Source organism: Sturnus vulgaris, chromosome 3, assembly GCF_052056855.1.
Source record: "Sturnus vulgaris isolate bStuVul1 chromosome 3, bStuVul1.hap1, whole genome shotgun sequence".
NCBI classification, from domain to species: domain Eukaryota; kingdom Metazoa; phylum Chordata; class Aves; order Passeriformes; family Sturnidae; genus Sturnus; species Sturnus vulgaris.
Genome location: NC_142245.1, coordinates 83,594,490 through 83,620,364, shown reverse-complemented (window position 1 = coordinate 83,620,364; position 25,875 = coordinate 83,594,490). Strand labels below are relative to the sequence as shown.

At 39.7% G+C, this 25,875-nt stretch overlaps 1 protein-coding gene across 4 annotated transcripts in view; it reads left to right on the top strand.

Moving 5' to 3' along the window:
- The window catches only part of MEI4 (meiotic double-stranded break formation protein 4), a 165,854-nt gene that overhangs the window by 87,868 nt on the left and 52,111 nt on the right, over positions 1–25,875 (top strand). For all 4 annotated transcript variants that reach the window (XM_088162135.1, XM_088162134.1, XM_088162133.1 and 1 more), the window contains one exon: positions 9,777–10,025. In XM_088162135.1, coding sequence (XP_088018261.1) covers positions 9,777–10,025 — 249 coding nt within the window. The remainder of the gene's footprint in view (positions 1–9,776; positions 10,026–25,875) is intronic.

The following is a 25,875-nucleotide window of genomic DNA, read 5'->3' as shown; positions in this document are numbered from 1 at the left end:
AGTGGCTAGCATGGGACTATGTTTTCGGTAAGCAAAGCTTAAAGAGGCGTAAGTTAATCAGCAAAACACTTTGGGAGACGTTCATGCAATTTATAGCAAAAGGAAATGTAAAAGCGTGAGAAGGTGGTTTCGGGTGACCCGGGTGATGCTGAGTTTTGCCACCTGACCCTGAGCAGGCCCAGGGGGACGGGACTCCAGGGCTGCGACAGGGAGGCCACGCTCGCTAAAAGCTTGCCCACAGCTCCGCTCCCTGCCTTCCCTGGCGGAAGCACCAGGGCCTTCAGATGTCTCCTGCGGGGTTCCATGGCTTCCCCGTTCCTGCACCTTCCCGCCTGAGGCGGCCTGTGCAGTCAGCTGGCCTTCGCCCTGCCCCCTCACCCCAGCCCCGGCAGCGGGAAGCGAGGCCCGCGGGCTCTACCGACTCCCGCAGGGAACAGCCGCGTTCGGCCCAGATAAACACGAGTGGGAGCGAAGGGCCGGCACCGAGGAGCTGCCCCCACCGCGCCGCAGGGCCGGGGCTGTGCCTGACCCCAGCGCGGGCGGAGAGGTCGCGTTCCGGCCGCGGGCCATGGAGCAGGAGCGCGGCCCTCGCGGCGCGGCCGCCGCTGCTGCGGGTGGGTGGGAGCGCCAGGCTGCCAGGGCCTCCGGGAGGCCGTGAGGGAGGGAGGCCGTGAGGGAGGGAGGCCGCAGAGGGTTCCCAGAGGGGAGCGCCGGCCCGTGACATGCCCTCACCCCGCGGGGCCAGCGGCCTTTGGGGACATCCCTCATGTCCCGCCCTGTGTCCCGGGGTGCGGGTCTGGGGGCTGCCTCGGACAGCACCCTGGTTCTCCTGGCTCCCCTGGAACAACCTAGTGCTTCCTTCCCCTGGGACACCTGCCCCGTCTCCGTGCTGGAGGCCTTACCTGGACGGCCTCTGGTGATCAAAGAGTGGTTTCCTGAGGAAAGGTTGAGTTTATTTGGGAGGAAACAGGAGCATTATGAAAGTTGCGCTGCTTTCGTTATTAATAATTAAGAATATCAGCTATTAATTACTTGTACCTGTTTTTAAAGTTACAATTATGACGCTTTTTCCTGTCCCTTTCACCTGCCACAGGAAAAAACACGATTGTTGTGAAGTTTTGTTGGATGGATGCTGGGATTCAATTAATGTTGTTAGTGCTCCTCTTAAAAAAAAAAGCTTTTGTGAATATACCGATACTAGAATATCTAAGAATTATCAAAGTTATCAATATTTTAACTGATTATTACTTATGTCAGTGGATTGAAATTATAGTTTCTCATCACTCTGACCTTAGGAATTCAGAAATCTTAGGGCTTAGCCACTTGCATTTCTCTCATTGACTGATGGAAGAAAGTAATAATTAATTTTGTATTATCACAGGACGGCCTGGAGTTCTAGGTCCTTAAAGATCAAGTAGTTCCAACCTTCCTGCCATGGGCAGGGACACCTTCCACTGGGCCAGGTTGCTCAGAATCCTATCCATCCTGGTCTTGAACCATTCCAGGGATGGAGTTTAATCCCAGCAGGCAACTAAATGCCACACAGCCTTTGGTTCACTCTCCCCACCCCAGTAGGGATAGTCATAAAGAAAAGGTACACCTAATGAGTTGAGATAAGAATAATATAATAATTTAAATAAAAAATTATAATAGTGATACTAAGTATGCTAATAATATGATTAATAAGAAGAATTGTGGTAAGGAAAGGAAGAGAGAGTGTCAGAACCCCAGAGAAACAAGTGATGTACATGGTTGCTCAGCTCCTGATAACCAATGCCCAGCCCTTTTTCTGAGTAGAGATCCCAATATTCCTTTGGCCAGTTTGGGTCACCTGTCCTGGCCTTGCTCACCTCACAGCTTTCAATGCAGTTCCTCAGCAGCAGAGCACGAGACATTATAAAGTCCTTTACTTAGGGTGAACACTACAAAGCATCAGTCAAAACATCAGGATATTATCAACATCATTCTCATACTAAATCCAAAACCCACAGCTTGTGCCAGCTATGAAGAAGAAAATGTCCCAGCTAAAACCAAAACTTGCATCCACAGCTTCTCCAGGAAATCTGTTCCAATCTGTGCACGTCTCATCACCCTCCACAGTAAAAAATTTCTTCCTAATACATTATCTAAATCCGCCTTCTTTCAGTGTAAAGTCATTCCCTCTTGTCTTACTCTTGTAAAAGTCCCTCTTTAGCTTTCTTGTAATACCCCTTAGGTGCTGAAAGGCATTCTGGAGCATTCTCTTCTCCAGGCTTAGCAACCTCAAGTCTCTCAACTTGCCTTCAGAGGAGAGGTGCTCCATCTGCGTGGCTTAGATGTTGTCTTAATTTGAATAAACTAGTAATGGAGCCAAATCAAAGTGTAGAAAAGTACTTATCTGTGGACTTGGCTGTGAATCCTTGGCAAGTCTCTTCAGTGGTTCACTGTCTTTTACAACCTCCAGTGCTTAATAAATTAATATTTAGACACTACCTATTTGAATGTGGTAATAATTACGTTAGTATCTATAGTATATGTAAGAATTCATTCTTTATCACATGCTGTATGGTTTTTAGAGTACTGGATTCCTAGCAGTATTTCCTCTTGTCCTCTATTACAAACATTTCCTTTCTTCTGAACGATCTCATCTTTCTTTCTTCCTATATTAAATTTCTGTAAGAAACCCAAAATCAATGTTTTTAAAATACAATGGATGCATTCTGGTAGGTTACCTGAATGAATCAGTATCACTGAAAGATACTGACCTTGTAGCTTTACAAACTTGAGGAAACTGAACTGTTCAGGTAAAGGCTGAAAGTGTGAAACTGAAAAGGAAATTATGGTGATATTTTAGTCACTATATTTTAACATGGGAAGAGGAGATATGCAAATTATTCTTAATATAATCCTCCAAACTCTTGATGATTGCCTTTTTTTTGAACTCTGGTTTGAAATTCTGCATTCAAAAGCTAATGCAGTCATTGCAATAGGTAAAACTGAGGAGACAAGGGCTGTTTTCTTCTTGTAACTTGGCAATGTATAAAGGCTGGGATTGTTTTCCACAGTCCCTAATGCCAACTGTAAATTTACTCCTTATGCAATTATTATTAGCATATATGAAACTTTGTAAAAGAATAAGGATCTGAATTTCATGGTTTCATACATTTCATCTTATAAAGCTGTAATAAAAAGTATATACTCAGTTCCCAAACCAAACAGATTTACACCCAACTGATTAAGTGAGCACAGTTCTGTTTTGGTAGCGGAAGAAATCTGCACTGACCTAAGAATAGATAAATTTACACCACTGAGTTACACTTTAATTTCTGAACAGCAGGTTTTAGAGACTAAATTCCCTATTCTGGAAACACATTCGTGTCTTTAGTAGTCAGAATAGTAAAGAGAAACATGGTAATGGTACTGTATGCCACATTAATTATCTATTATTGTGAGTGACACACTAAAAAGGCCTTTTGGTGGAGAAAAAGGAGTGCAGAAGGAAGATCTCTCAGTTTGTAGGGAGACTATATACACAATCTTAAACTACCATAAAATTCAGGCTTCAATTATTATTTTCAAACGATTTTGTTGAAGAGTGAGGCAAAGAAAGTTTGAGGAGCCAAACTGATTTTTTATGCTCATATGATTCTGAACATACTTGATGTTTCTCATGTCTTTAATTTGCACCTGTCTGCTATTTTGTGCACTGTAATATGTTCACAAGGTTATTTTCACAAACTTTTTTCCATGACTTTTGGAGTTTGTTCTAGAAAGCTTTTTTTCCCCCAGAGATATCAAGCAGATCTAGAACTAAAAACTTCTTTTGAGGGGTGCTGTTGTCAGCCTTGCAAAATTTCTCTTGTTAGTGAGATACCTTAAATAGGCCTTTGAGGGTCTCAGCTTTAGCTGCCTGTGGTGCAGGAGCTCATCTCAGTGCAGTTGGCTGTCCACAATACATGTGTGTGCATCTGATGTAGTCGTCTCTTTGTAGTCCATGGGGGGAAACAAATGTTTCTGGGTCACGACTTTACCACAAAATGTACAAATGACCTGGCTTATTTTTAACATTAGAAAGCTCTGTTTCTGCCCATTGATAATAAAAGAAGTCTAGGCAGCTAGCTCAGCAGTAGCCATCTAAACTGTAGGTTTCTGTAGTTAAGGGGAGATAAATCCTACGTCAGAAATGTTACTGAAATCCTGAGGGATTATGCTTGCTTATGTTCTTAAATTCTCTGAAATGGTTATAATTGGGGAACATTGGTAAGTTCTAAAATGTTTTTTTCAACTCATTCATGTTATTTGGATTTGGAGAATTTATAAGATTTGATTTTAGAAGCTAAAATTATTTAAAAGTTAGAGTTTGAAGAAATAAATCCTGCTACATTTAAGTTTCCTTGTACTTTTGACATAAAGTATTTTAAATATTTACTATTTTCAGTATTGTTTTACCATTTTGAGTCCATTTGAAAAAACTATGCTGGAGTTATTGTTAGGCTTGTTGTAGGAAAAATGAGTTCTTCTCACACTGAGTATGTCCACATTGCATATCTTTTTGTATTATGAGCGTAGATTGTTTAGAGATGACACTGTGGAGTCGCCTTGGTTTAATATACATTTTTACAATAAAAGCTGCTTAATTGGAACACAAGGCATACTTCATCTTGATTATGTAGCTGTCCCATTATTATTGTTTATTATATACACAAATGACATTGTGCTAGGCATACCAATTAAATCAAGTTTATTTTATTGTTGCTTAATGTTGTGGTCTTATTTGTCTGAGCTCAGCCCAGTTCCACTAGAGCAATTGCAGCATTTTGTGCTCCATCATAAAGAGTCAATATCTTTGTTTCTATTGTATAAAGCAGATGAGGTTACAAAGATGTGGAAATTTTTTCACCTTTACTGTGTAATTGACAGACTAGTTAAAGTAAGAATCATGGCAACGAAACAGTTTTTCCTTGAATGTTTGTAGCTTTCAAATACTTTTAAATCTAGAAGGAAAGGCTTTTTATATATATATATATATATATATATATATATATACATATATATATATATATATATATAGGGCTATCTGAAGATTCTTAGCTCTGTAGTAGTGGTGAATGGCAATTTGTTTCTGTCCTGACAAATCCTGTTATTTTTAAATAAAAATTTCACTTTTGGAGAAAGCCAAGCCCTGGAATGGCCTGGAAGCTTTATGAATTACAGTCTATTTTGTATCTTATGCTATTAATTTTTTTAAATTACTTTTAAAAATCATATGATAGTGTTCTGAATAACAAATGAGTGTCCTGATGTATTCTATAAGGTTTTTACTATGACATTTGCAGCAGTTTCCTCCATTATTAGCCATGAATTTCGTGGCTAAACTTGGAAATCACACCATGGTCTGTAATTCTTTGACATTAATGAGTATTACTCCAGCGTAGAATTATTCCAAGTGAGTTTCAGTTTTGGGTTTGGTTTGAGGTACCCTATCATTTTAAATCGTAGCATAACTTAACTACCTTCTCCCCATTTCTCCTTGACTTACCTGTTTCCAAGGTCAATGAGAAAGCTGTATGTACCACTCAGAAGAGTAAATTATATAACATTTACCCATAAACATCCCTGAAAAACTTCTTAAAAGCTCTAGAGTTGAGGATTCACCTTCTTCTGCAAATGGCCAATTCTTTGAGTCATTAGCCCCCTTAACATTTCAATCTCTCCATATGAGCTGCTGCATCAAATGCAGCTGCAAAACAAGCCTGAAAGGATGGTGGATTAGGGTAGTGCTTATGAATCAGATTTATCCTGGTTCTTTCTGTTATCCTGTTTCCTGCTTATATCAAAGGTCTTCAGTGGATCTTGCACCAAATCTCAGTTCCCCTTGATTATGTTACACAAAGCTGTGTGGGAGAGATCATCGCTTCTTTTGTAATTATTTCAGCAAGTGAATAATTGTTCAGCAGTCTTCCATGGCTAGGACCTCAGCAGGTCTGTGGGTTGTCAGTACCCTCTCTCTGCATGAGAGCTGGAAGCATGGAATGTCATTCTTGTGTTGGAAATCTGTAGACTTAGCCCTGTTCGACAGTGTTGTTAACCCATCATGTCTTCTGAGTGTTTATCCAATATCAGTTTGTGGATTGAGGGGTTTGCATAGGGAACCAGTCACCAGGTGGTATCTGTTGTTAGGGTGCTGAGCCCTGCTTCCAGCAGAGTTTACAAGGGATTACTAGTTCTGTCCTTAACACTGAGCAATCACAGGAATGGAGCTTTTGATAATTCTTGAATTTTACTCTTTATGTCAGACATAATTTGGCATTAGCAGCCTTTATCCTCTGGGTCGGGTACTATTCTCAATCAAGGAAAGCTTTTGGTTTGGTTCTAAAACTTTTTTTTTCCTGCCCAACCAGTGGTGTAATTTCTGTGCTGATAGGAGCAAAAACATTATTGATAAAACTCTGTAGCTGCCAATATGCTTTCAGTGGAATATATTTGGTGGTTCAGCACTTCCTGAGAGCAACAGATTGCTGTGCAATTTTTGCTAATGCACAGTTGGCCAGCATCCCCATATTTCTAATAGTGTCATCCGGTGTGTTTTTTTCTAGAAGACTTACATAGTAGTTTCTGAGAGAGCAGTTGTCCCTTTAGGAGAATGGTGAAAAACCTGTCAACTCTTAGAACTTCTGCTTTTCAATACAGAAACCTCTCTTTTCCTAATCAGAAAAGAAATGAAGATAGATGGTGATAGTAACAGAAAGCAAGTGAAAGAGGTATATATTCTCCATAAAGTCCTTGAGAAATCCATTCTTTCTGGAAATTCATGCAGGAATATTGCATTTATAATTTGTCATTAACGATCTGTTTTTAAACAAGAGATTTTGTGATTCCAACAGAATGATTTCTCCAAAAACTGCACTATGTCTTGTTCCTAATAAGAACCAGCTGTATTCCGTGATCTGTCCTGCTGCTGGGTTTTTTTTTCCTAACAGCATGTTTACAAGTAATTTTTCCAGAAAAGGAGTGATTTTTTTCCTCCAGAGTAAGAATATCTCCCTAAACTCATGTTCATTCCTACTGTAGAAGTGAGTCTGTATAAGATGTTAAAGAGGAAAAGGCCTCCCTCTAGCTCCAAATTGCATTAATTCATTAATTGAATGTGTGTCTTAAGTGTTAAGGTGGAATGCTAATCAAGATTCTCAAAGCAAAGTTAGGTAATGGTTTATGTGGTTTATGTGACTTACTAGGGATATATCTACTTCAGGATATAGCATTTTGGAATGTTTTGGCTGAAAAATCCTTTTGCGTGTCTCCATTGCACTGTTACCTTGTTCACTAAGGGTGGGGGTTTTTTATGCTTAAAACACAGTAATCCCTTTTGAAACAAAATGAAAAAGTGACTCTTTATTTGGGTAATGGGTGATCAAAAAATGCTACCGAAGTAGCATTTCACACTAGTAGCATAGAGGTAATGTGTCAGTGGTCAGATAGCAAACTTTGTATTTCTTTGTGTTTTCTTTGTATTTGCATTGTATTTTCATTGTAATAATATGTCCTGTAAGGAGAAATAGAATACAGTAAATAAGGTTTTGGTGGTGATTCTGATGATAAAAGGCACCTAAGCATTCATGAAATGCTGGAATAAATGCCACTTCCTGGCCCATACTGGAATGTTGGTAATTTTGCAACTTCTGTGAATGTAATTTAAAGGAAAATACTAATATTGAAAAAGCATGTTATGAAGCGGAAAGTAAATATGTGTTTGTCCTTAAAAAGAAGATGACTCAGAAAGCTTTGGGAGAGTAGTCTCTGGAGGTACCAAAATATTAAATGAGCAGTGTAAGGCATTTTTGTGCCTGCCCTAATTTATGGTTCTGCTCTGCACAGGGACTTTGTAAAGAATGGAGCTTGACAGACACTGTTTGAGTAATACCTGGATGAAATTTCTATTGATGAGATAATCTGGGAAGCACCTTTCAGATTCAAAGCCAAATATTTTGGATACCTTACTGTTACTGTTTAATCTTCTTTCAGTGTAGTTCCACATATTTCATTTTATTCACAGCTTTGAAGGCAGTTCAATTACTTGCATGCTTTTGTATTTGTAAACATTTCCTTTGATGTATAAGGCAAGCAAAAGTCTTACACCAGTTAGCTATCCCACTGAGGTGCTAATCCTTTAAGACTGAGACACTCAACTTCTGTTTTTCACTGAAATTCTAGATATGAATTGAAAAGTTGTGTGAAATAGGCTTTCTTTATAAGAAGTTTTGCAAAAGTACCATTTAATGTATAACTGCTTTAAGTAAGGGATATATATAGTATGATTCAGCTTCTAAAGGCTTACTATTTAATTAGATTTAAGAATGCACTGGTGGCTTAGATTAGGTGATTTTGCCCTGACACATGACAGGAATGGAATGTTTCAAATGGAGAAGAGTAGCTTAAAATATAGCTGTAGGTAAATAGATCCCAAGGAATTTTTGCACTCTTGTCTTTTGTGCTCTGTACTATGTAAAGTGTTAACTGGCTGCTGTATCTGAATGGACAGTGTGCAAGGAGTGCACAGGGATTGTTTGTGCATTTCAGAACTATTTGAAAGATGAAAGAAATACTTAAAAAGCAGTGCCTTCTGTAAGTATCCCTGATGGATAAATGAATACATGATGATTTATGACTTACTATCCAAAGTCGAGTAGAACCAGAGGAAGAAATCAGCTTACCGATAGCAGATGATCTGGTGAAAGGATGATGTAAAATACCTGTTCCAAACCTGTGCTGTGACTATTTCAGAGCTGCTCAACGCAACTAATCAGTGCTTAATGTGCAGTTTTAATGGATAACAAGAGAAAAACAGCATTGTGAAAGAATTGTAGATGGCAAGTCAGATCAAAGGCGTAGGAAGTGATTTTTTTTCTTAAATTATTATTTTGGGAAAAGGAAAAGGATACATCAAACAACTGAATTAAATGATGTGGAATTCAGAAAAAAAGTAACTTTGCTAATTAGATAGGCTGGTTAATAATCGTTGGTTTTAATTTCATTTTTTCCTTCTCTGCTCCTAGGCCCTTTGCTGTTGCACATGATGTAATCATCTATGTAAATATTTTGTTTCTCTGACTCTTAAAATGTCTTTTGCCCCATCCTCACTGTTTGTAACCAAGCTTATAAAACTGTCTTCTTCGCTTACCTTACTAGCCACTTAGATCACTTTGAAGCTGTCTGCTTAGCTTTCTGCAGGCTTGAGGCTTAATGTATACTTAAAACTTCAAGGGTATCAATACCAGATGTCTAAAACCAGAGACATCCTCAAAGTTTTATCTTTTAAGCATTGGGACACTTTGTTACACTTTCAAGAAATTATATATATTTTATTTAAGTTTAAATAACCCCAAATGAATTCTTCTGTCATGGGTTTAGAATTCTTTTGGGAGGGAGCGAGTGTCAGGGTGGGTTTTGTGAGGTTAGTATTTTTACTTTTTTCATCCTTGTTTAAGTGGAGATAACATTTGCATTGAATATTTTGCTAGGATGAGCCTATTTGAAGTACTTACTATTTCCACAGTTATTCTCAAACACTGGCTGAATTTTATTTTTATAGCTGAGTGCAGCTCATGCATTTTCTGTTCTCACATTGTGCACAGATGCTTGTATTTCTGTTCTCCTTGATGATTTAGGAATGCACTAGAAATGAAAGAATTGGTCTCACTGTTGAACAGTTTTCAAAGCCAAGAAAATATTGTGCGTAATTTCCTTAATGGAGTCATAGTGAAGTAACCTTTTTGTTTTCTGTTTTTTTAATGCAATAGAAATCAAAGACGGAAGAGAAAATCAAATCTGGTATTTAAAAATATCAAAACTAGCATTGGCTTTTGCAATTATCCACTCAAAACCGCCAGGGAAGAGTTCCAAAGAATACACAGAGTACCTTGCCAAAACTGTATCCGAACAAAATTTTGGATGGAAATGGAAGGTGGAAGTGCTGGAAGCTGAAGTTCTTCGATTACGCCAGGAACTTCTTTTGAACAGGATCTCTCCAAGATTCTGCTTGGAAAATAGTAAGTGACTCAAATAATTTTTGGCTATGTTGCAATAGCAAGAAACCAAACAGTTTTCATATTGCCTGTGCCATCTTGTACCTAGATTTGAGAGTCTTCAGAGTACAGTTTTTTCTTCTTTCCTAAGCTCTGAGGTAGTGGAACACTTAATTTGTAATTGGATTGTGCTTGAGAATTTGATGCTTATGCAGAATTTATATGTTTAACCTTCAGAATCAATATGTATTATACAAAATTGCAGACAAAAATTGTCAATACACGTTACTGTATAACCTTGGAAATACCAGTTTGTAAGAACTAGTTATATTTACATTTGGAACATGTCTTAAAGACATATTGCATATTTTTTTACCATCCTACAGATTTTAAAATCGGAATTTAAGCCTAAAGTATTTGAAGCGCCAATCCCTAATGTGTGTAATGGGAAGGTAGAGCAGGCAAGGGACTGTATATCTGCTTTTTCTGGGAGTGTATTGAGACTGTGGATACTGTGAATGTTTTTTACAGTATATGATAAAATATTGTGAGTGATATTGGATTCAGGAAAGCTTTTAGTCAAAGAAGATTAAAAAAAAAAAGATGATCTCAAACAGGACTGTTTCTCTGACTTATGCCAGTCATGCTCAATTCAAGGTGTCAGTGGCACTGTGTGAGCTTAGAAGTCAGGAAGTGGAGGATTTCTGCAGGCTCTGGGGAGATACTTTCCTGGGAGGTCAAAACGCTCTGGGCTGAAGGAGAGAGAAGGTTCATTGTTGAGGGGATCTCTAAAATCAAGATGTATAGCTAATTGCTTTATTACTTGAGATTTTTAGAAGGTTCCCTGGTGGAAAACTTGATGAGGCTTTACTTGCTGCTTTTGTACTGAAACAGTAGCATCTTTATTGCCGTGTGTAAAGATTTCTAATTTGTAACGTTGACTGATGGGAGGATCATTAGACTTCAGCTAGAAGCTCTAATAGTTTATGTATTTAATTAGTATAATAGACCTTTCTCTCCAGAGAAGTGATTTAATGACTATTCTTACTTTGTTATTGTCTGTGCGTCTATTTTCTGCAACCTATTGCAAACATGACATTTAAGACTAAAAGTAACTTTTGAGATGCAATTTCCAGCAGGTGTCTTGTTTTGAAGGACTGGCTGCATATTATCAGGAGAAATTTATAAACACCTAATGTCTGGAGAGGATATTCTAATTGTGGATTAAGTAGAATACAGCAAACACTACCAATTAGCAAAACATAGCAAACAAAATCAATTCACTTGCAACTTCTGTGTTCTAAGTCTAATTTTTGAAAGATTCTCTAAATTCTAAATTTATTTGTGAGAAAGGCAGAGAAAACTGTCCCTGGCAGATAACACCTCTTGCAAAGGATGTTAATATTCATAGCCCCAGTCACAGTGAAATTTGTTTACAGTCTTAAAATGTGACAAATCTTTTCTAATTTTAGGTGTCTTTCACCTACATTGTTTCTGTTGAGTGTGCATTCATGATTACAGTTTCACTGGAGACAAACTCTTGGTCACTTGCTTTTGAGTAAAGAAAGATTGTTACTGGTACCTGATGTAATATGCATTGGTGAAATCTATGCACTCCTTGGGATATCAAGTTGATTATGTATATTAATAGTAGAACATCTGTGGTTGACATGTATGGGAAGATGGTTGTAGAAGCAAGTCCTACCTGAAATAGGGGCCGCTACACCACTGACATATTCTGCACCAAGATAAAAAACAACATCTTTCTTGTGTGTTGTGCCACTTTTGAGATTTTTCAAGCTCGTGAAGCATAGAAGCTAAAGGGTGGCTACTGATGAGATGCAAAGGCACAAGGAGCTTGAATCTAAGTTAGGAGAAAAAGTGGTAATAAGTGGTGTTTCATCCTTTCAAGTGAAACTACTATAGATCCATCAAGCCATTGTTATGGTTTCCCAAATTTACCACCTAATATCACACCAGAGGTATGCCATTTAGGGCTGAGAATGATAACTAGGATTGCTCTTAGCACCAAGTAATCTGTAGATATCATGTAATCTGTAGATATCATGGATCCATTTCCTCCTCCACTCATTTCTCCAGCCTCATTTCTGGAGTTGGGTTCTGCTTAAAATAATGCAGCCTCTTAAAAATATTTCAAACCCCTAGCCTTTCTGTGGCTTTCTGCTGTTTTAATTAACAACTCTTTAGATACAGGAATATCTGGGTTTCACAAAACCAACCACCAGAAAATCTCATGCAGTAAGGATAAGACTGCATTTATTTCTGCTGGTGCATCTTGAGAACTGAAGAATTTGAGTCCTTCAGCCAAGCTTCACTTGGCAGCTGTATCTTCTCTGCTTTGCATCCTGAATTTGAGAGCTTTCCTCTCCTACCTGCTGTTTGTAATAATAGTAGTAGGTCTTCCAGAGACTTCAGGAATGATTAGAAACTGCCCATGGAGTTTTACTTCTCTGATGTGAGAAATTTGTGAGCTCTTTGAAGCTGTGGTACCTGTTTTCCCCCTCCACATACAGATGAACACAGTATCGATGTGCAAATACATGAAGGATAAAGAACAGAGAATCCATTTTTAAAAGAAATAGTGCCTAAATTTCTTTGTCCTGTCTGAATAGTTCTTTGTCCTCAGAGACACTAAAAATGTTTTGGGCTCCTAGTTAGGGGAGAAACAAGCTTTGTTGCAGGCAAACTACTGGATGGTATGATTTCTTACAGATTAGTGTGTTTTTTATGAAAGTGCAGTGGTGAGCATTCACTGACTATGCTGTGTCTGGAAGTTCCTTATTTGACTTGTTGTTCAGTTGTCTTTCTGAATACAAGGACTCTTTTCCTTGGTGATGCTTTTGGCTGTATGTCAATCACACGTGGAGGAGAAGCAAATCTTTTTGCAATTATCTGTTGTTTTTCACCTTAACAGTATTTTCCTGACAACTAAGCCCATGGCTAGAAAAAAAAAGTCAAATTTCATATTAAATCAAAGTTTCATGCCTTTCTTTGATTCAGATTAAAATTTCACAGAAAGGAAGATTGAAACTTCTTGGTGTTATTCTAAGAATAAGCATTTATAGTATTTGAACATTCTGTTGTCACTTTGCTTTGGAGAAACAATAAAAGATACAGGGTCTTACAAAGCATTGATGAATTGATAGGTTCATGGATTGAAGCACCTGTCCTCTAAGACAAATTCCTTCACTCTTATCGGTTCATAAAATCAATGATCATATTATTTCTTGGCAGGCTGTGTTAAAAGAGCTCTGAAAAGCCTGCAGCTGTTACTCCGGCGCAAGAAGGCATAAATGCAGTATTCGGCCCTTTTTGTGCCAAGCATATATTTTAGGAATGACAATTTAGAGGGTAGATGTTTATTACCTTGGTTGCTTCCAGCTGATACTCTTGAAGGTTCCAAATCGATTATCCAGGTTATATGTTTAGTAAAACTTGTTTCAAGTATGTGTTCCTTCTTCCTTAGCTTCACCTTCAAACTTGGTTCAAGTTATTCCCTTCTTATGCAGTAGGTAGGAATTTACTGAACTGCTTGCTCCTCTAGATAAAATAAAAACCAGATTCTCTCCACCCTGTACCTTTTTAGAATTAGGTTACTCTTCCTTTTATGGATCATTTATTTACAGTAGAACTTCTGCTGCCATGACCTGGAGTTCCCTCCTGTTTTTAGCCTCCACAGTAGCACATGTGCCAGCCACCCTACCACAGTGTGTCTGTGTGTTTAGGGAAATGCTGACCTCTGAGTCACAATGAGATTAACCTGAATGTCTGATTTTTAACGGTATCCTGAGGCTATGTTTCACCTTTCAGGATAGTGTCCCCTAAATTTTATTCCTTGTCAAAGAAGCAACTTGTATCTCTTTAGGGAATAACACCCAGAGACAAAAAAAAAATATTTCCTGCTTTATTCCTTAACTTGGTGTGTTTCTTGAGGCATTTAGTAATACGTGTGGAAAAAGGGAACAACTTCCTTTGTAGATTAATTTGAATGAAGACACTTCAGTCTCATTTCTTCTCACTGGAAGCTTACGGAACTGGAACCAGCCACTTCAACACCTGAAGTAAAACTGAAGCAATACATAGCTACAGTTTACCAGCAACCTTACTTTAGGCCACAGAATTTAGCATTCCCTTTCCACTTCCCTGTAATTCATGGGTGGGGAATTTCTTGCCCAAAAGGGAGAGGCAGAAACTCTGGGTGCTCATCTTATACCCGGGATTTCCTTAGTAGGCAAAAACAGGATCAGATAAGTCCTGCTTTGATGATGGCAGGAAAAATTATGGCCAGTCAAAATATTTTCTGAATAATTGGATTTCTAACTTCTGAAAGGGCAAAGCTCTCCATCATGACTTAAGTAATGTAGCTTGTGATGTTTCCTCTGTCTCCTTACATTAAAAGGAGTGGTGAGAGAACATAATTGATAATAGATTTTTTTAAGCTCATTTTCAAGGAGAAACCAATCAGATGAATTCAGAAAGGTCAGACCAAAACCTGAAAATTTCCTCAGTGGGTATGTTATTTGCAGCCTCATAAAGGAGTCTTCCTTGTTGCTGGGGATAACAGCAGTCCACATCTGACTGAATAATAATGATACAAACACATTTGTCTCTTAGGGGAAATTATCTTCCTCCTCAGAAGGTAGATGAAATAGTGTGAAATGTTTACATGTTGTAATAGCCCTTAGCAATAATTTTAGTTCCTATGCCATGGTAATAAGGTAGAGGACTACAGACCAAAATTTCCAAGTTAGCATGGTATGTTTAAGGAAAAGCTGTTTTTTCAGGTTGGTGTGTTTAAATGAGCTGCTGTTACAGATTGCTGTGTCCTGTCATCACTTTCCCCCCCAGGAATTTGGAAGGAGTACAAAAGCACAACTGCAGAGGAACTGCAGTTCAACCTCTGAGGGGTATCTTTTACTTCTTTCTTTTTCTATCTTCTTTTTTCTAAGGTCAGAGGATTCTCCACTGGGCAGCAGTCAACTCGTAATTTGATGTTGCCATGGAAAACAGTTCTGATTATTTTTTTCAGGTGCTTAGGGATGTGATGTTTGTGCATAAAGATATTCTACCTCCCTACCTCCTGCCTCCCCATCCCCCCAGATAAAAATAGGTGTCTTTCTCTCAATACAGATCCGTAAGGGCAGCCCAGTGTGTCATCTCAACATTTTTTTCTCTAAGGCATAGGGATGTCAGACAAACAGTAATTCAGAAAAGCCATTTGACATCTTAAGTGTACTGATGTACTCTCATGCATCTACCAGTGGTAATAATGCAAGTAGGCAGCATGGCAAGGAATGTCTCACAACCTAAGAAGTATTTTATATATTTTATATTTTTATGAGGAGAACAAAGAAATGAGAACAGATCTGTGAGATGGCAAAAATGAAGTCAAATTCTGTTTAGCACAGATTTACAGGAATATGGCTCTTGGAATATGATGATGAGATAAATCTGTTCTGCATAATTGTATTGACACAATGGGGAACTTTATGAAAGCTGAGGCCTTTTCAGGATAATTAAATAAGTTAATTTGCAATCTGTAAAAAGCACCAGCTGGAGTGTAATGATTTATTGAAATCTCATAGTACTGCTCCTTCCATGGATAACAGGTCTGTTTTGGTTGTGGAAACTTTCTCCCTTTGAAAGCAGGTGCAGCCTATCTTATCCAATGCCATTGCTACAGCTGTTCTAAGCACATGCTTGGGGCAAAGGGACCCAAGAAGCATCCGTTTCTTTACAGATTTCTGTGTAAAGAACCCATTCAGAGGCAAAACCAAACCAATTTTCCCAGCAAGAGGAAGAGTTTGTTATTATTTTATTAATTTCTTTTAAGATGCATAGTGATTACTAGGAATAAGTTTCATCAAAGCAAGTGGGATTCATAATTTAGTGTAGATTAATTTCTTTTCTTCTGGCTAACAGAATGATAGTTTTGGGGAAAACAGAATGTATATGGTAAAAACAAGTTAAGAATTGTGGCCATGGCAATTAGGATCCCTTTGTCTTTAAGTCTGCTGTGGGAAGCTAAGAATCAATTTTTTCCCTGGAAATACAGAATCATAGAATGGTGGAGGTTGTGATGCCTGGAAAGGCTGACTTGGAAGAGCGATTAGACAGAGCAAAAGGAATAAAATAGCTATTTATTAAAAAGATACACTTTGGGCAGTGCAAGAGCCTGGCTGGGACTGCATCCAAATCAAATCCAAGATGGATCCCAAACACGAGTCTTTACACTTTTATAAGTTTTGGTTCATCTACATCTTGGGGTCAATTATCCAACCACAGCCCCAGGCTATGAAGTCTCAGCCCCTGGCTTGCCCCCTTTCCCTCTCCATTGTTTATGCTTTTTTGTGTACCAATTGTCCTTAATTCTCTAGCTGGAAAGGGATTGTTTTGTCTAATTACCCTGTGAAGAGAACTTACTAACACTTGATATGAAGTTTCAGAGTTACACACTAAGCAGCAGAGATTCTGAAAAATATAAAAGCTAAAACCCAAAGCATAATTTCCCTGCTTTAGAGGCTTGCAAAGAAAAATAATGGTTATCATGAATAGTTCTTTAGGCACAGAAGAGGAATAATTTAAAGCATGTTTTCATCTGCATCAGTCTTTATTTTTACAGTTGTTTTAGGAGCAGAACCTTTCTTAACTCTGGAGTAGTGAATTCAGGGTCCTTTGCCAGCAACTTAGACTGCGGTGAGGGTGGTCAGCAGAACTTGGAATAATCCTCTCCACTTGGCTTATAGAGGATCACTGTCCCACCACTTCACATAGACCCAGTCTCCAGGCTGGAAGGGATGTGCAGGTGTGTCCAGTCCTGTAGGTCTGGATAGCACGATGTAATTCTGGAGCTTCTGCAAAGTGGAAACTAAAGCCATTAGATATCTCTGTAAATCAAGTTTCCCCTTCATGTGAATTTCACCTATGTGGAATTTGATATGGTCTGCTCTGCAGTATTTCATAGGGACCGATGTTATCCCTCCACCTTGGTTGTATGTGGATTCTCAGTAAAGCTGTAAGTAGGCAAGGCCTGAACCCATGTCATGGATGTTTCCTGACAAATTTTGCTAATTTGTGTTTTGAGAGTCCCATTCATACGTTCAACTTTACCACTCAGGGTCTAGAAGGTGTATGCAGATCCCATGTAATTCCCAAAATGTGACTAGCTTCTTTAACTACTGTTGCAACAAAGTATGGTGCTCTATCTGATGACATCCCCAAGGGAGCCCCAAACCTCGGAATTATATGATTGAACAAAACTTTCACCACTTCCTTGGCTGTGTTAGTGTGATAGGGGTAAGCCTCTGGCCATCCATTGAAGGTGTCAACTAATACCAATATGTACCAACATCCCTCTTTGCATGGTAACTTCGCAAAATTTAATTGCCAGTAATCTCCAGGAAGATCCCCTGCTTTTCTTACTCCTAACACAACACTTTTCCTTGTGTTGGGGTTGTTTTCACAGCAGATTTCACATTTGCTCACTATTGACTGTATAATGTCAGTCATTCCTTTTCCTATTACTACCTTTTTTAGGTGTTTCAGAAGATTTTCAACTCTGAAATGCGTGTTTTCATGTTCTCTCTAAGGCAGCTCCCAAAGGATCAGGGGTGGGACTACAACCTGATTTGCTGGTGTCACAGCCCATCCATTTTCTGTGATCTCAGCTTTAAGAAACTTAGTTTGTGGTCTGCTTGGTCATATTTTGGAGTGAACCCTGACAAATCAATTTCTTTTTGTAGAATTACTGCAAGAATACCTTTTTTCTGCTATTCCTCTTGCTGCTTTATCAGCAAAAGGATTTCCAAATTCTGGAGTAGTTTTCCCTTTTTGGTGACCTCTGCAATGCATGATAGCTACCTCTGGATTTTTTAATACTCTTCTTAAGAGGGTGAGTATTTGTTCAGTGTGTTTGATTTGATTACCTTGAGCATTCAGAAGTCCTCTCTCCTTCCAAATGGCTCCATCTGGAGTGTGGACAATACTAAATGCATATTTAGAGTCACTCCATATATTTACCTTCTTTTCTTCACTCAGGTCTAGGGCTCTCGTCAGTGCAATCAGTTCAGCTTTCTGTGATGGCACATCTGCTGGCAGGACCTTTGCCTCAATCACCTTGTCTTGCATGGTTACTGCATAACCTGTCATCCTTTTTCCATTTTCATGAAGCTACTCCCATCTGTAAAAAGCTCCCAATCTGGATTTTCCAGGGGCACATCTTTCAGGTCTGGTCAGCTGGAACAGACTTCTGTTGTCTGTAGACAGTCATGCTTAGGCATACTATCAATTAAGGTGGAAGACAGAAACATGGCAGAGTTAACAACAGAAGTTGTTTTCAAGGTAACATCATCCTGCTCTAATAACAGTGCTTGATATTTAAGCATCTGGTTACTAGACAGCCAATGTCCCCCCTTTTGTTCAAGTACAGCTGTTACTGCAAGGGGTACATACACTGTGTATCACCCAAGGGTGAGTTTTTGGGCCATGGCCTTCAGGCACCTTGGCCAGCCTTGGGCAACGTTATCTAGCTGTTTGGAAAAGTAGGCCACAGCCCACCACTGGTTTCCAAGGCGTTGTGCTAGTACCTCCAAAGCCACATTCAGTCTCTCATATGTAAAAAGTTCAAAAGGTTTAGTCAAGTCTGGCAGTCTCAGTGCTGGAGCTGACATCAATGAGTGTTTCAGCTGTTTAAAAGATGCTCTGCTGTGTTCAGTCCATGGGATAATTCCTCTCTCAGCTGCTTTTAATGCCCCATATAGGGGTTTTACCAGCAGTCCATAATTTGCTATCCACAAATGACACCAACCTACCATTCCAGGAAGGCTTGCATCTCTCTCACTATATGGGGCTCTGGGAGTCAACAGATGCCTTCTTTCCATTCTTTGCTGAGTTGTCAGTGTCCACGGAAGATCTCAAGCCCCAAGCAAACTAATGCTTCTTTAGCAATCTGTGCTTTGTCTTTAGAAACTCAGTACCCACTCAGTCCCAAGAAGCTTCATAAACTTACAGTAAATTGTAGGCAGTAAATCTCAGGCAGTCATCACTGGTTCTTGCCGCAGTCAGGATGTCATCCACATATTGAAGAATATCTCCTTCTGGCTCCTGTCTTTTCCAGTCCTCCAATTCCTTTGCTAGCTGGTTTCCGACTATTGTTGGGCTATTCTTGAAACCTTGGAGTAAAAACTGTCCAAGTAAGTTGACTTTTCCTCCCTGTCTTGGGAATTTTCCCACTCAAAAGCACAAAGCTTTTGGCTATTTTTTTGTATAGGAATGCAGAAAAAGGCATCCTTCAGGTCTACAACGGTAAACCACCCTAATTCTTCTGTCAATGTGGTCAAAAGGGTGTAGGGATTGGCTACTACTGGCTGTATGTCCTCTGTAATTTTGTTAATTGCTTTTAAATCCCATACTAATCGATAACTCTTACCGTCTGCTTTCTTAACAGCTAAAATGAGGATGTTGAACCTTGGACTCACACTGCACTAATAAACCATGTTGTAGGAATTTTTCAATTATAGATACCAATCCCTTATGATTCTCTAATTTCAAAGAGTATTGGTTTTGCCTTATGGGTGTGGCTTCTGGTCTGAGTGCAATACTCACTGATTCTGCCCATTTGGATCTTCCTGGAATATCACTGGCCTGCACTATTAGATTGACTGCATTTTCAACTTCGATGGGAATTTCACCACTTTTTTCCTGTATAAAAGGTACAGCAACTTGGACAAATTTATTTTCAGGAATTATCACTCTTACATGCTACCCCTTTTTAAAATTAATTTCTGCTTCTGATTTTTCTGACAAATCCCTCCCCAGCAATGGTTTAGGGGAGTTAGGCATATAGAGGAATTGATGAGTTACCCAGTGCTTCTCCAGTTCGAATTTTAAATGTTGGAAGAAAGCCTGTGTTTCGCTTACCCCAGTCACCCCAACAACATGTACAGTATCGTGACTCAGTTTCCCTTCTAAGGTATTTAACACAGAATATTCTGCTCCAATTTCTACTAAAAACTCAATGTCATCTTTCCCCAGCATAGCTATAACCAAAGGACCTGCTTGGGGAGAAGTCTTTGGTCCCCATCACTCAGAACTTGAACTGCTTGAGGTTTGTACTACTGGGAATTGGGGAACTGAGGATTATTTTTTCAGTGCTGGACAGTCCTTCTTCAAATGTCCCCACTTCTTACAAGCACATTGATCCTTCTCCTTAGGGAAAATTTTTTTTGATTACTTTTTCTGAGTTGCCTTCTTACTAGGTTGGGATTTAGCTTTTTCAGTTGGACTCCTGTCTCAAAACACCCTCCAGGCTACTTCTAGCATTTTATCTATGTCTTGAACTCCCTCTATCTTATGCAACTTTCTTCTTATGTCATCTGAAGCCTGACCCATAAACAACAGAACTAGATGGGCTTTACCATCATTTGACTAGGGATCTAAATCTGTGTATTGAATTGCAGCCTCTCTTAATCTGTTAAAAAATCAGTGGGTGATTCCTCATAATTTGGCTTTATTGCATAAATTTTTGACCAATTTTTAGCTTTTAACCCATATACCACAAGGCTTTGCTATGGTTTTAACCTCACCATATGTTTTGGTATATTTGGATCCCAGCCCGGGTTTTCAAGGGGAAATATCAGTGTGACAGTGCCTTGAAGCAGCCCATTAGCTATGCTGGCCTCCATCGACGTTGTGATGGCTTTATTGACCATTCGCCTCTCAGTGGGATCAAGTAATGTGTCTAACATAGAGTTCAAATCAGCCCAATCAGGGTTTTGTGAGTTAATTGCTCTGTCTACTAATGAGGCCACTTTATCTGGGTTCTCTTTACATTTCCACACTGTAGTTTTCCATTGCTCTAACTCGATGAGGGAGTATGGAACCTTTACATATATCAGCCCGTGGATGCCAACTGCTTGTCTTAATGGGGTTTGTAAAACTGGTTCTTTTTCCTTTTTTGATCTAATATGTTTCCCTATTGGGCTCCATTCTTTGATGACCTTTTTAGCTATCTTTTCCCTCCTTCGCTTGCTTAGAGCTACAATTATCGCATCAATTTCCTCCTCCTCCTTGGAACACTCAAGCAAGAGCTGTCCGACTCTGCAGATTCTGTTGGAATATTAGATCTGCTTCCACTAATCCTAATTCCAGAAAGCACCAAGCAAGATTTACACCGTATTGGAAGCTGGTCTGTGTCCCTGCTAGCTTTAATGACACCATCCCCTGTGGCAGCTCCCTGGCGTTCAGGGTTGCTATGGAGACTCACAGGCCTGTTAGTGGAAAAACCACTGCTCGCCCTGTGGGAGGGCCCCTCTCCACCCTCTCGAAGTCCCCTTCCCCCAGCCCCTCCTCTCGGGGCGGTGCCATGGGCTGTGCATGGCGGCTGTCCCCTTCTCCCACCCCTTCCCCTGACAGCGGCAGTGATGGCGTCCTTGCCTGCCAAGGCCTGACCTTCTCCTCCTTCGCTGTCTGGAGCCCTGTTAGGGACACACTCCTGCTCACACGCCCTTGGCTTGGACGGCGGCGCTGGTGGCAGGGCCGCCCCCCCCCAGATGATGTAAGTAAGGGCAAGGACACCAGCCCGTTTTTAGCGCCTTTATTGAAAAATCAGCTCTGGGCACCGCCGCTGCTCCCAATGGATGATCCAGAGGCGGAGAATTTCAACTTTCCTGTGCAGCAGAGCTGGGGCTTCCATCCTCACAGGAGTCCCTAGGAAGACATTTTGTTGGCTTGTTGTCTAGGTCCTCTTTTTGGTCCAGTTCCCTTCAACTTATGGTAACACCACCACAGTCTTTAAACTGAAAGGATAGTTTTACTTTTACTTCAGTGGGACGTGTTGTCAGTTTTTCCAGGTGTCATGTGGACTCGTTGTCTTAGGAGTGTTTTTCTGTCAGGTGGTACCCAGCATCCTTTGTGTCTAGCCACAGGCGCCATTTTGGGGAACAGCGAAGGCATTACCCAATGGGAGGGAAAGGGCATAGGGGTAGGGCAATTCCAATAATTGGGAACTGGAACAGAATGAGGCCGGTAATTTAACATTAGCAATTAACATGAAAACAGGGTGTTTTCCACAGTCAACAGAACAAACTTAGGAGCTTGTTCCTAACAGAAGGGCCCCTGCCAGACCTGGGCCCACCTGGATGGCCAGGGCTGCCCCTGCTCTCAAATCAAGGGTGATGAGGTCCAACTCCGCCTCCTCCTTGCTTTTACGTTGGCTATCCAATATCAGCTCTTCTTTTTTACTTTTCTCCTCCTTTTTCTTTAAGACCAAGATATGCCCTTTCTTTTTGTTTGCTGCTGGGCTTTGATGACATGCTAAGAGCATAAAAACCCTAGCATATTCTAATTCATCAAGGTATCTGTCTTCACATATATGGGAAATCAAACTTGATATTAATTTCTTATCAAAACTACCAAATTTTGGCCACACCTCATTGTTATTTAGATCATAAGTCGGCCAGATCTTTTCTGAGAGTCAGATAAGTTTGGATTTCGAAAACAACTACTCCCCCCCGGTTAGGTCCCACTAGTTTTTCAATGCTAGTCCCAAAGGGCTATCTCTGGGAATATTATTATTGCAACACTCATGAGAGAATATACACCCCATATCTTAACAGTTACGGCTAAGAAAGTCCGCAGAGATTAAAAATACCCCAAAAACCAAAAAACAAACAGGGAGAGAAAGCAGAGCAAGAAAGGAGCAAGATTCAAACTCCTACCCTTCAGAGCAGCAGCACAGGAGCTGACCCACCACACCACTGCTGGCTTCCAACCAACAGCACTGAAATTTTATGCTGGTTTTCACAGAGTGTCCTCTCCTACTACCAGCCGGGAGATGGAGAGCACCAGCAACTGTGCCTGGACACCCCTAGTCCACACTAAACAAAATTACAAGAGATCTCTTAACACCTAGCTTAGGAGCTAAAGCAGAATACCACTTTTATCCAATTACTCATGAGTCTCTGTACCAGTCCCAATGGTTCCTGGGCTCTGATACCTTCTGGACTGCAGATGGGCCCCTCGGAGTGTTGGCAGGAGTCTGGGGGGAGGGGAGGGGCAGGAGATGGGGTCCTCCAGTCCAGAGATTTTCCAGATGTCTTGAGGTCCTTTCTCGGGGTGCCAGAACTGATGCCTGGAAAGGCTGACCTGGAAAAAAACTGGACAGAGCAAAAGGGATAAAACGGGTATTTATTAACAGGATGCACTTCGGGCTGTGCAGCCAGGGCTACACCCAAATCAAATCCAACATGGATCCCGAACGTGAGTCTTTACACTTTTATAAGTTTTGGTTCATCTGCATCTTGGGGTCAATTATCCAACCACAGCCCCAGGCTATGAAGTCTCAGCCCCCTGGCTTGCCCCCTTTCCCTCACCATTGTTTATGCTTTTTGGGTACCTGTTATCCTTGATTCTCTAGCTAGGAAGGGATTGTTTTGTGTAACTACCCTATAAAGAGAACTTTCTAACACCTAATATGAAGTTTCAGAGTTACATACTAAGCATCAGAGATTCTGAAAAATATAAAAGCTAAAACGCAATGCAACAGGTTAAGAAGGTTGGCCATGGCAGTTAGGATCCTTTTGCCTTTAAGTCTGCTGTGGGAAGCTAAGAATAAGTCAATTTTTTTCCTGGAAATACAGAATCACAGAATGGTGGAGGTTGGAAGGGAGTACTGAAGAACATCTGTCCAAGCATCTTGTTAAGCATGGTCATTTAGAGACAGTTGTGCAGGACCGTGTCTCGACATTTTCTAAGTATCTCTGGTGATGGAGATTTCACAACCCTTTTGGGCAACCTTAACCCACCTCAAATGCAGAATCTCGTTGCTCAAGCAGATCTTTGTTTGCATCCTACTGGATATATACAGACAGAAAAGCTAAGCATTTATACCATGTTGTATTCAAGAAAAGCAATGTTTTTAGGAAGGCGCACTTTAGCCGACTTCTTAAGGAGTCCGCCTCATTTTAGCCTTCATCTCACTAAGTTGCATCCATATCATTGCAATCTTCATTGGCTACTATTTCCAAACTGAGTTTAGCAAAGCTTAGTTTGTTTCATAATGCAGAGCATTTTTAATAAGGCATAATGCATACAGTTTCATACTGTTAAGTTACTGTACAGTTTCATTACTGTACAGTTAAGTCAGGTAGTCTTTAGAGATAATATTAATTCATTTAGTATTTTGAAATATCTCCTATCTGGCTTAGAACTCAAATTTCAGTCACGTCATTGAGATGGTCAATATTGTAAAACTTGTCAGGTCTTTTGTTGTCAAAGCTGCTTGATGAGCATTAACTGACCCAAATCTATATGTTTGTCACCTAATTATTTATCCCTTCATATCTTTACTGCAAGTTTTCTTTATTTGACTCAAACTGCAGAAGATTTGTGCTGTCATCTACAGAGATCCATTAAAAATGAATGTTTATATCCTCAAAATCCTTCTCAGTTCTTACTGAATTCTAAACATTTAGGTGCTTTATTTAAGCAAAATCCCTAACAAATTGAAGTATATGCTTCTAAGCCTTTAGAGAAACATTTAAATCCTAGCATTGAACAACTTGAGAATTTTACATACTCAGTTCTATATTCATTTCTGTGAAATTATCCCTAAATGGGATAAAATATGTCAGAATGCACCTTTAGCATTAAAAAGCATAAAAAAGCACCTTGCATTTAAACAAAGAACTTTTCTTTTCCAAGCCAGTTACAAAAAATCCCCCATGGAGATGCAGAAGCAAAGTGTGGAATACAAGGCTTCTAAGACTTCTTATTTGGAGAATTCTAATAATATTCTATAATACTATTTTGGCATTATTATTATGGAATAATGAAAATAGAAGTTTGGCTTTGTTCTAGGTCAGGACAACAATGGGGTGCTAAGCACATAAGAGTTCATGAAGGGGGAAGAGTTGTTTTTTCCTCAGCTTTTCAGTCAGCTTAGTTAGTAATGAAACCAGCAGAATAGAGACAGAGTTACACATGAAAGAAAGGCAAAGAAAATGTATGGGTTTTTAAATAAGAGAATAAAGTTGATTCATTGTTCATGGAAAGTGCACTTCAAACAAACCAAGCAATGAAAATTAAATGAAGAGTAACAGAGCCCTGAAAAATGTAGATGTGGACATAATTTCACTTACGTTTTCATTTCCTTTTAGAGGTTATTGACTGAACACCTACTTGGAAAGCAGAATGCCATATCATCAGAGAGGTTTCTATGAATGTCTCATTTTTAGTTGTCTCTTGTTTTTTCTTTTAGAAGTGGAACTGAGAGTGTCAATTGGTACTGAGTTTTAAGAGAACTTTACATATCTGATGTCAGTGATTTTGATTTTCAAGTGATAACTGTGTCTACTCATGAAATGAGAGAACATAAACAATGTCTAATGCTTGAAACAGAAGTAATTTTTTCTTTGCAGAATTCAGATCATGTCTTCACTTTGTTTCTCACCTCTGCCACCTTCAAGCCTGTTTTCTGTTCTGCAGTCCCTGTTGGTAGTGGACCTTCAGGTAGATTAAGTTTTTCGAAAGACTTGAAGATCATTTTACCATTTCACATCAATTTCATCAGCTAAGGACCCTTCTTGCAGTTTGTAATTTAGCATTTTACATGTAGCATTTGGCCTTTCTCATTCAAATGTTCTCCGGTCTGAGGCAGCCACCAGCAGAGTATCTTAGGAAAGCATCTTCCACCACCCCAGATCCTACTACACTAATTATATACAAGCTGCCTTAGGGACTAGCTGAACACTCCCTATTCTCTAATCATGGGGCTAGTTGGCATCTCACTGCCCTGATGAAAGCCTCTGTTGTTTTTTTTACTGGCCACAGCAGTATGTACATCTGAGTTCTAGTG